Raw genomic sequence first — 11,947 nt, 5'->3', positions numbered from 1 at the left:
AGGTCAAAGCATGGTAACTCCCAATAGAGTGTCCATCCTTCTTAGAGGTCAAAAATCACCATGCATTGACAAAAACACCTACCTGAGCTTCTAACTTTGACACTCTTATGCTGGTCAAATCCAGCATTCCTCAAGGTCACCCAGAGGCCCATGGAACAGCTGAGGGGTTCCCCTGAGATACACATGTCTGTGGGACCTATGTCAGCTGTTTCTTGTGCGGGGCGTACTACCGGTGTATGTCTGTGAAGTGGAGCACTGACCTTGGGCACAAAATTCAAGCAGGCTCTAAAAAGCTCAGTAATCAACCTGAATACTACTTGTATATAGTGTTTAAAAAAAAATAAACACCTTGGTTGTGGAGAAAAGGGAACTCTCCTGCACTGTTGGTGGGAGTGCAAACTGGTCCAACCACTGTGGAGAGCTGTGTGGAGATTTCTTGACCTACTAAACATAGAGCTTCCATATGATCCAGCAATTCCACTCCTAGGTATTTACCCAAAGGACACAGAAACATCAATTCCAAAGAGCACCTGCACCCCTATGTTTATAGCAGCACTGTTTACAATAGCTAAGCTTTGGAAACAACCCAAATGCCCAAAAATAGATGACTGGATCAAGAAGATGTGGTACATATATACCATGGAATATTACTCAGCATTCAAAAAAGATAAACACATGCAATTTGCAGCAACATGGATGGCGCTGGAAGGGATGATGCTCAGCGAAATAAGCCAGAAAGAAAAAGAAAAATACCGGATGGTCTCACTCATAGCAGGAATCTAGAAAACTTAAATAAGAGACCAGGGAAAAGAATAACTATAAGAAAGTAAAAATCAAAATCAACAAACAACTATGAATCAGAGACACTCTATGGGGTGAGGGTCAGGGGAAGAAGGGATTGGGGTCAAAATAGGGGGTTGCAATTGTATGGGGAATATAAAAATAAAATTAAAATTAAAAAAATAATAATATAAAAAAATAAACAAAATAAACACCAATGCGAAAGATCTGTAATGAACGAACTGTCAAAATTATAAATAGGTCAAGATCTGACTCTGTACTGACATGCACATCTCACCCAGCTTCCAGCCCTGCCAGATGCTATAGTGGTAGGTGGGAGATCAGCTGCTGAAGGGCATGAGCCTGTCTATCTTGGTTGCTACTGTATCTTGAGGGCCTAATACAGTGTCATATATATATATATATATATATATATATATATATATATATATATATATCTCAAAGGAGACCAATCTACCAACTGTTTGCACATTTAAGCCAGCAGCTGGCTTAAATGTGCAAACAGTTGGTAGATTGGTCTCCTTCCCTAGTTAGCAGTTTCACTTTACTTTCTTACTTGCTCACTCACTCTGGGTCTCCTGCATACCAGGTACTGTGCTGGCAAGAAGGGACAGAAAGAATATATAGACTATATATCTCCCAAAGTCCTTCCTCCTCTGGTGGACTAAAGAGTGGAGCTCTTTTGAGCTGATGTGCACTTCTCAGGAATGACTGCCAGTTTCAGTTCTACAGGTTGTGTACTGCTCAAATCCAGTGGACAGTGTTCACACAGACAGGACAACAATGCACAACGTTCCCCTTACAGTTATGCAGTACAGTCACAGGGTCAAAAGGAGGCTGAATTCAGCCTGGCAGGGTTGGGTCTGTGTTACCAAATAATGATGACAATGCAGGACAAAAGTCAAAACAGTTTGGAAAGCAAAAGATCATGAAATAAGGAGCTCCCAAAATATCTGCTGTTTGGCCTTTGCCTTGAGAGTAGTGTACAGGACACATTAATGATCTGATGATATTTACAGTAGGCCCATGGAATTTGTTTCCGGAACAAAATGGACTTCAGAGTCCTGGAGGAAATTGCATCACAGGCAGAGGCCAGTTATCAGAGGCAAAGGGCCTGGGTGAGAATTAATTTATTTTTTCACAACTGGAGAAAGACCATCTTAAGATATTACCTCACTTGAGTCTCACAATCACTCAAGTAGTAGAAGAGAAACCGCAATATGGAGCAAATGAATGACTTGCTCAAGGTCAGAGGTTGTTAAAGGCAAAGGCAGGGCTGGGACACAGACTTTCAGATTCCAAAGCCAGTGCTCTCACTTCTGCACTCTCTCTAAAGGGTGACAGGTACTCGCCTCTCTCCCTGTTGGGTCTGAGAGACCTCAATCACTTTTGGGATTTTCAGAATGAAAAAAGACTTGATTGTTCTGTCCCTTGATTTCTGATTGACTGACTCGCTGTGACCTGGCCTGAGTCAGGTACACACAAAGCTCTTTTGGAGTGTTGGCTGCTGCAGAAGGGAACACTGGAGGCCTTCACCTCTCTAAGCTCATGTTCCTGTGCTGTGCAGCCTGGGCCACACCTGGCTGATTTGAGATCACAATGATTCAGCATCCAGACGCCAGCATTCCTCCGTCCCCATACAACATGGACACAGGCCTGGCTTCTCCTCCCCAGTCTCTTCTCTTGGGCTGTCACACACAGTTGTGGGCCTTTGCGGTCCCAGTCAGACTTTCTGCCTATGTGTTCATCAACAACACAGTTAGGGTGTGTGGGTCACTCAGGTAAGGCTTACAATGGTGGCTTTCACCTCAGGGTCCTTAGAGGAACTGTCTTAATGGGGACAGCTTCTCTGATTTCCTTTTCACACAATATTCAATAGCATAAGACTCCTGGATACCCTTTAACAAACACTGTAATTCTGTCTGCGGGCCTTCTAAATGCTCCGTTTCATACTACCGCCTCTTGTTTTAAACTTTGGAAGAACTTTCAGTACTGTACTATTTCTAAAGACTAGTTGCAAACAAAAAAGGAGCTCTGGATGCAAATAAGTATCTCTATTGAGGACCTGTTACAGGTTGATTGTGCCCCCCCAAACCCAAATTCATATTTTGAAGTCTTAGGCCCCTGAACTTCAAAAATGACTTTTTTTGGAAATAGGGTCATTGCAGATATAATGAGTTCAGAGGAAGTAAAACAGTTGACTATAGTTAATACTGCTTTTTAATATATATCAAAGTTGTTCAGAGTAAATCTTAGAATGCTCATGACAAGGAAAAATTTTTTTTTCTTTTATATCTATAGATGATAGATATTAACTAAACTTATTGTGGTAATCATTTTATAATACATGTATGTGAAATCATGCTGTACTCCTGAAAACTTATATAGTGCTGTATGTCAGTTTTATCTCAATAAAACTAGGGGCGGGGGAAGACATGGTTATAAAACTAAAACACAGAGACACACAGGCATAGGGAGAAAGGCATGTGAAGAGGAAGGCAGAGATCAAGGTGATGTATCTACAAACCAAGAAACACTAGATTGCCAGCAACTACCAGAAGCAAGAGGAGAGGCATGAAGTAGGTGCTGTCATAGCTCCCGAAAGAAACCAATGTGCTGGCACCTAGATCTTGACTTCCAGCCTCTAGAACCATGAGATGATCAATTTCTGTTGTTAAAGTCACCGAGTGTGGTACTGTTACAGTAGCCCTAGCAAACCACACACAGCTATCTGATAAGATCTATTAAAATTTAAAAATGCACCCACCCTTTGACCCAGGGATTTCATATCTAAGATTTCACCCTTCAGCCCCTCTCACATTTCACAAACCACATGCACAGTGATGCTCACTCAGGTAGTGTTTAGGTGCAAAAAATTGCCTTTCAGAGGTTGCTGAGACCAGAGTTGTTGCTCTGAACTCATAGAATGATGCTCCCCATAAACACTAGCATCTGACTCTTCCTGATGTGGGAAACCAAGCAGGGAGTTGGATGCCTTGTTTTCCTCAGAGGCTAGTGTGACTGGCACAGGCGACCCCAGGGTCACACGGCATACCTGGTCTTGTTTCCCCCAGATGATCTGTGTCGGGACCTTGATCTTGTTCATGTTCTCATGGAGGGCATATCTTGACTTCTCACTGACGATTTCCAAAAACACTTCAGGAAAGGAAAACAAAATGAGTAAATGCTGGGCTGTGCCTGTGGGTGCCACATAATTACAGTCTGGGGACCATCATCGAGTCCAGGCCTCCACTTTCTCTTTTGAGGGACTCCAGAAAACAAAGCCTCAGGAATTTAGGAAACAAAATCCAGTCACAAATAAACTTCACTTTTCATAAGCTCAAAACTTAAATGAAAGCAGGACTACTCACACTTGCGGTAGAAGTCGTTGTGCGGGATGCGGACATCAACAAGACCTTGCAGGATCTAAGTGTAAATAACAGAGTCAGGAAGCAAGAGATTTGTTTCTTCAGGCCTCGCATGGCACTGGTACGACGACAGAGATAAAGTCTAGAAGTTATGGCACTGTCAAGGTTTTTAGGGCCTGGTGCTCTGAATTTCCATATGTGGTATGCAATATAATAGGGAGTAAAGGTCATGAAAGGCTTTGATCTTTGTAATTAGGAAAGAACTTGAGTACATAAAGTCAAAGGTCCCTATAGCATGTAAAAAAAAAAAAAAAAAAACACCCAAGATGGTGGCCTGAGAGCCACTTTATCTTAAGAGAGCCTTTGTTTAGCCAAAGACACAATCAGAATGAAAATAACATCAAGTAATTACTCATCATATCTAAATACAGAACAAAATCTATTAAAAAAATTAAACTGCTGGAGATAATGGGCCTCTTAATGAAGACATCAACCACTGGGAGACCTCTGGGAAGGGTTCCATAGTTCCCTGTTTATTATTTGACACTGTCTTTGCCTTCCCTGGTGAGGGCTGGCAAAGCTGCAGCAAATGTAGACAGGCTGGAAGTGGACCTGGGATACTGATGCAGAGAGGTGCCTTGGCCAGAAGGAACACAGCTCTCCTGCCTCAGGATTCTCCTCAGGATTTTCCTCCTGCCTCAGGATTCTCAAAGTAGCATACATGGTTCACATTAGCTGCTGTGCGTTCTCTCATCTACCCGGTAAGAGTCTCTCAGGACTCCTGTGTACTGACTGAATTGGGAAGATCAGCCATAACTGCTTTGAACTAAACCAACTCTCTGGAGCATGACTAGAATCTGATTAGTAGAAGCCCAGAGAGGAAACCAGTGGGAAGTTGCCCGATACCCAGTGCTCCGCATCAGAGATTTGCTTTATTCTGTTATCTACTCTGCACCCATGCATCTGTCCATTTTGCATCCATCCATCATTCCTTTTCAACCTCATCTCAATCCACTCTCTCCCTCACCTCTGCGCACTAGTCACCCTGGCCTCCTCTCTAGCGCCTTGGGCTTGCCCTGCTCTTCTCCCTCTCCATGTCCTGTTCCCTTAAGGAAGTTTACCAAACCTCCCCTGCGTCCCTGTTTTCAATCATTGTACTATCTTCATTTCCTCTATAAAATTTATTATAATTTATAATTCTTTGTTTACTTGTTACTTTGTCCACCACCCCTACTGGTCTGTGTCAGCCAAGGGGCTTTCTCTTTTTATTAATCACTGTGGCCAGCACAGTGCCTGATTTGTCACAGGCACTGTACAGATCCTTGCTGAATTCACCATTAGATAATTAGTACAGGAAGGAGGGAAAGCTGTACTTGTCAGCTGAGCCTTTGGCAGAGGGCAGGCATACTGCTGCTGTGATCACATTACCTGCTGGGGCACCTTGAAGCGGACATAGGAGCAGAGTTGGAGCATTTCACTCATCTCTTCTGGGGTGGAGGGAATCAAGGGAATCTTCTCTACAGCAGCTGAAGCCTGCAGTTCTTTGAGTCGTTGTATAAACTGATTATCTTTTGAGTACATCAGGCCTGTGGGATTCAAACCAGAACAGCTTGACAATATATTCACCTTCTCACCAAACCTCATTCTCTCTAAGGAAACTCTAGTATCAGCCCAGAGCTAATATATTTCAGGCATTTTTCACTAGATTCCTTTTTTAAATATACTCCCATCTTTGCCTAAAGTAAAAACCATATTCTGAGAATTGTGGGGAAAAAAATCCTTAAAACTATTTTAGACACTACTCAAACTGTGGTTCAAGGATTAGCAACATTGGGAGCCTATAGAAATAAATAATCTCAGCCCCTCCCTAAGTCTCTTGAATCAGAATTTGCACTTCAACAAGTTGCCAGGGGATTCAGATGTGTGATAACATTTAAAAAGCTTTAGTTTGGAAAACAACTTGCAAGAGACCCTCTCACACCTGTATCACTGAGAGGAAATCTGATGACATACATGATGGGAAGAAATCAAGCCTGGAGTTACTACTCCTCTTGGCCTAGACTCACTTGGTAATCACTTATTTAGGGGACAATACACAAAACACAGGAAGAGGGAATCCCCTACTGAGTGGGGGAATCCCCTACTCAGGTTGCGGCAATAGCTGCCTCCACACAGTTCCTCTTTCAGGAGAGCATCAGAGGATCCTGTGACTGAACAGCTTGGAGACTGACCATTATTTCCTGTCACCCTGGAGCATAACACAAGAGTTACGCAAACTAATGTATGCAGAAGGGCAAAACTAATTTTCACATCTTTTTTTTTTTAAAGATTTATTTATTCATGCATGCAAGAACTAGGGTACAGGACAGATGTGCAGGAGAGTGAGAGGATTCACCAAGACAAAGTGGGGAGCAGAACAGGCAGACTGACCGAAACACACTACTGAGGGGAGTAGCGTGCAAGATAGGAGAGGTATGCCGCACCATGTGGGTATCTCCCTGGTTGGGATCAAACCCGCGCTGCAGGGGCTGCGGACAGCTTCACAGCACTGCGCTCAACAGCCTGCGCCACCAGGGAAGCCCTAATTTTCACTTCTAACACTAACAAGTTTCTAGGTATTCATCTGAGTTGAAGAGGTAGATTTCAGAAAGAAAGGCAGGGGTGTCAATACCATGCTGCAGAAATCCAGACTTTATCAATGTCCCATATTCAGCAACTCCTTTAAATCTCACATGGGAATTGTGTGTAGCTTTCAAAATGCCATGCAGATTGCATGACCTATTTCCCCTAGTTTTAAAAGTAATTCTAGGTTAAATGTCATGTGGTATCCTGAATTGGATCCAGTAACAGAAATAAAAGCATTCATGGAAAAGCTAATGAAATCCACATAAAGTCGGGAATTTAGTTACTAGGAATACACCAGGGTTGATTTCTTAGTTGTGACAAATTTGCTGTGGTCATGTGAATTGTTAACAATGGGGGAAATTGTGTGAAGGCACATGGGACTCTCTATATTATCTTTGCAACATTTCTGTATATTTAAAATTATTTTGAAGTAAAAAATCTAGATAGGTAATAATCCTGAACTTGTTTCTATGTTTTCATTTTCACATACTAATTTAATTTAAAATTTTTTTTTAATTTAAAATTTTTAATTTAAAACTAGGTGTAAAACTCTTCTCTGACAATTCAACAAAAATTTAAAATCCAGTTAGTTTTGACCTTCTATGAGTGATTTAAAATCTAATAACCTTTCATAGGCACATTCCTTCAATTTTAAAACTTTATTATTAAAAGAGCAAATGATTTCAGACATAGCACTTAGGAAAAGAGAAAGAGACAACTCTTTGGAGGTTTGCTTTCAATTTTAATGTCCTTAACAAACCTGAATTCATATAAACTAAATTCATGTAAATAATTTTCAGAGTGATACACTTTAAATCATATTAGTTACATTTCAGGAGAAAGTGTATGTATTAAATTCATATCTTGGTTCTATTTGAATCATAGAAAGGATGCAGAAGACATGAGTCATATGAGGTACATAGTTAATACTGAAGAACTTCCAAAGCGGCCACACCTTGGTTGTAGAGTCAGAAAGTCTCCGATCCATTCCTACCTAGGCTCTTGGACTAACAGAATTTTTTTTGTGCCTCAATGTTTCTACCTATAAAATGAGCATGATAACTTGATCTACATAGTAATTACACATGTAAGAAACCACTAAGATGAGTTAAAATTTGGGCAATATCCTATATTAAAATCATACCTCTATAAAGAACCAAAGAAAGAGAGAGAGGAAACAAGGAAATGAGAAAAAAAATTAAGAACTTTTTCTCTACCACATTATAAATCCAAGGAAAAAATGAATGTAAATAAATTAACTTCAGGTCATAACTTCCAGGGACATGTAATTGCTTACATGGATGTGCATGTGGATACATATATGAACAGAGAAACTAAACTTCATTTTAAAAAAAATCTTGTAAGGAATAAAGATCTCTGAGTTTTCAACAGAAAGCATAATAATCAAAACTATACTTCACATGATTATGGAGAGAACTAAATTTATATAAAGAACTTAGCTAAAAGAACCAAATAAATGTCAAATGACAATATTATCATTATATTTAAACATATTTATATGTTACAAAGTACTAAACATTTTTAAATTAACCATCTCAAAATTTTTGTGGAACAAGGTTAGCTCTATATTTTAAAAGTCAGGATGATTATGATTGTGGTTATACAGCTACTGTTTGGTAAACAATCACTAAAGTATTTCATATCTTGGAAGGACAGATCAAAAAGATGATTCGAAGAAGTCATAGCAGACATTGGCTCTTTTAGATTCATGCCCCACTATGTTCAAGTCACTCATGGGGATATTTTAGCCTTGTAACTTACCAGCTGGACACACAAGAGTCAGGCTGCAGACATCCGATGGGTAAGAAGCAGCATACACCCCAGCCACATGGCCACCCATGGAGGTGCCAACCAGATGGAAAGGCTTTTTGTTTAGCTTGAGGCATTCTACAAACTAGACAGAGAAATGAGAAGGAGGTTTGGATAAAACAAATATAAAATTTATATGGAGCCATAAAATACCCAAAATAAACAAAGAAATCCTGGAAGAAAAAAAGCAAATGAAGTTATCACACTGCCTGACTCCAAACTATATTATAAAGTGCTAGCAATCAAGACAGCATGGTATTGGAACAAAAACAGAAGTACAGACCAATGAAATAGAATAGAGAGCCCAGAAATAAACCCATACAAAAGCTAATCTTTGACAAAGAAGCCATGATCATACAATGGATAAAGGAAAACCTCTTCAACAAATGGTACTGAGAAACTTAGACAGCCACTTGCAACAACTTAACTCACTCCATACTCAAAGTTTCATTCAAAACTGATTAAAAACTTTGACATAAGACCTCAAACAAAATACTTAAAAGAAAACACAGGTGATACACTGCTGGACATCAGCCACAGAGTTGCATTTGGGGACACAATTCCAATGCCAAGGGAAACAAAAACAAATGGTGCTATATCAAACTAAAAAGCATCTGGTGTGAGAAAGATATCACAAAAACAAAAACGCAACCTATGGACCAGGAGCAGATAGTTTCCCATCACACACCTGATTTTTGAAAATATATAAAGAATTTATAAAACTCAACAACTATAGAAAAACCAACCTAATCAAAAAATGGACAAAAACCTAAATAGATACATTTTCAAAGAAGTCATTCAGATGGCTTATAGGCGTGCGAAAAACACTCAACATCACTTATTATTAGGGAAATGCAAATCAAAACTACAATGAAAAATCACCTCACACCTATAAGAGTGGCCTATATCAAAAAGACTGGAAACAACAAATGATGAGAAAATGTAGAGAAAACAACAAATGTAGAGAAAAAGGAACACTCATCTACTGTTGGTAGGAATGCAATTTGAAGCAGCCTCTGTGAAAAACGAAATAGAGAGTCCTCAAAAAAAAAAAAAAAAAAAAAAAAAAAAATATATATATATATATATATATATACACACATATGATGTAGCAATACTACTGCTAGGTATTTATCCTAAAAAGATTTATGTATTTCTGTGTTCCAAAGCAGTATTATTCACAACAGCCAATATTATTCACAACAGCCAAGTCATGAAAGCAACCCAGATGCCCAATGACAGATGATGGGACAAAGAAATTGCAGACTCAATGGAATACTACTGAGCTATTAAAAAAAAATGAAATAATGCCATTTGGGACAAAATGGAGGGATCCTGAGGTGACTATGCTGAGTGAAATAAGTCAGAAAACAAAAACCAGTTACCAGATAGTTTTGCTCATTTATGGAATATGAATAACAACAAAAAAACCCAAAACTGGCAAAACACAACAAATTCTTAGACTTTGTAAAACATTACACTAGAATAATTTAATACTAAAATTATACTACAATATATCCTATACCAGAGGGGGTGAAGAGGGAGGAGGAGCGAGGGAGGGCAGGTGATAGGCTATTAGCACTAGAGCTTTGGTGGAGGTGCATGAAGCATGTGCACGCATGGAGGAATGAAGTAGTATTCCCAAAATGACATAGTTATGTACACAATTGGCAAATCAATAAAACTTGAGGGGTGGGGGAATAGAGAAGGAGCCTGGTTTTATAGCTGTAGATAGTGACAACAGTGACTACAGAGCAAAAATCCCTAGTACTTCCTATGAGGACAACTGAAAAGAGCTATTGATGAAAAGGGATCTAAAATTCTGCATTCATTATCTTGGCAGGCTTTTTACCTGGCACTAGTGACTGAGGAGTGACTTATATGTATAAAACTAACAAATATTCTGCTAATTCATGAATCAGCAAGCTTTTCAATGGTGTAAATATTTCCTACAGAGGAAATATATTCTGCTTTTTGGGCCATATGATCTTGTCACAATGACTCAAGTCTGCTGCCAAGAGAAGCCAAAGACAATATATAAATGAATGGATAAAATTGTGCTTCAATAAAACCTAGGTTACAAAAATAGAAGGCAGGACAAATAAAGCCCCTGGGCGACAGTGTGCTGACACTTACCCAAATTCAAGGCACTTCCGACATGTCTAACTGTCCATTCATATAACTATCCACCTATCCATCTGTCGGTTCAACCACCCAAGTATTCATCTATCCACCCACATATATCCATCAGTATAAAAAATAATTATTGGATATCCATTATATATCTGGTCAGCTGCTGAGGATAGAGCAAAGAGCCAAGGTTCTTGACCTCATTAGAATAGTTTAATTGGGGGGGGTATGTGAGAGACATCAACATCCTTATAAAGGGACTATACCTAAACATCAGGTCCTAAACATCAATTTGAAACGTATGGATTACTAAATTCTAGAATTGTGTTTGAGCCCCCTGGCCTTGAAAGTATAGATGGAGGGGGCCGAATATAGATGCTAAAATACACAAAATGCAAAGAGGGCCCTCACTATCCTCCAAACTAGGCAGATGGGCTACTACTATCATCAATATAGTTGGTAAGCAGAAAAAGAGACTCTAGGGAAATGGTCTTAATTCCTTTTTGAAATTTGAGAATTCTTAATTCCTTTTTGAAAGAGCTGAGAAAAAGCCCAGATAGCAGAAAAAAAATATTAGGCATAGAGAGGAACAGTCTGCAATAAACCCTGGCTTTCCACAGTCAACCAAGGAAACCACTGGGATGTCATTTTGTTTACAGTTGCAGGCAGAATGCATGGGTGACTGGTTATGAGTCAGTATGAGTCCGTTAGGTGCTGTCCAGGTTTGGGCATGCTGTGGTGGCAAGACCCTTTATGGACAATTTCTGATGGAGCTTTCTGCTTACCTGGTGGATCCTCTTGACTTGCCCCTGTATGGACAGGTCATCCATGGAAGAACGGGTGGTGCCCTCATGTCCTGGCATGTCCACGCAGACCAAATGCAGGTTCTTTGGAAGGAACTGAGGACACACAGGCCAACAGAGTCAGTATGTGGTATGTAGAATACGTCTGCCTACTTTTCTGGGGAGATTGTACCCACTTACCAAGCAACCCAGATGGTCATCCTTGAGGATGTATAGGCCTGGGTCACCCAGAATTCAACCCTAGTAACATCTGATGTGAATAAGCACTGTCAGTAACTTCACAGAGAGTACAGGCCCCAAAGACACAAGAGGGAGGGGACTTGGAAAAAGACGGATCAAACAGGACAATATCAGAGTAGCAGCTTGAGTCTCTTCTTCTTTCTTGATACC

At 39.9% G+C, this 11,947-nt stretch overlaps 1 protein-coding gene across 3 annotated transcripts in view; it reads right to left on the bottom strand.

Annotated features, from left to right (window-relative positions):
* Positions 1-11,947, bottom strand: part of ABHD6 (abhydrolase domain containing 6, acylglycerol lipase) — a 50,184-nt gene that overhangs the window by 2,333 nt on the left and 35,904 nt on the right. For all 3 annotated transcript variants that reach the window (XM_037491655.2, XM_037491643.2, XM_037491648.2), the window contains exons 5-9: positions 11,540-11,653; positions 8,577-8,709; positions 5,598-5,755; positions 4,173-4,227; positions 3,857-3,957 (exon numbers count right to left, since the gene is read on the bottom strand). In XM_037491655.2, coding sequence (XP_037347552.1) covers positions 3,857-3,957; positions 4,173-4,227; positions 5,598-5,755; positions 8,577-8,709; positions 11,540-11,653 — 561 coding nt within the window. The remainder of the gene's footprint in view (positions 1-3,856; positions 3,958-4,172; positions 4,228-5,597; positions 5,756-8,576; positions 8,710-11,539; positions 11,654-11,947) is intronic.

The sequence above is a fragment of the Talpa occidentalis genome, unplaced genomic scaffold, assembly GCF_014898055.3.
Source record: "Talpa occidentalis isolate TD23 unplaced genomic scaffold, MPIMG_talOcc4v2.1 talOcc4.10, whole genome shotgun sequence".
Lineage (NCBI taxonomy): Eukaryota > Metazoa > Chordata > Mammalia > Eulipotyphla > Talpidae > Talpa > Talpa occidentalis.
Note: the sequence above shows the minus strand (reverse complement) of the source record. Positions and strands in the feature narration are given on the sequence as shown.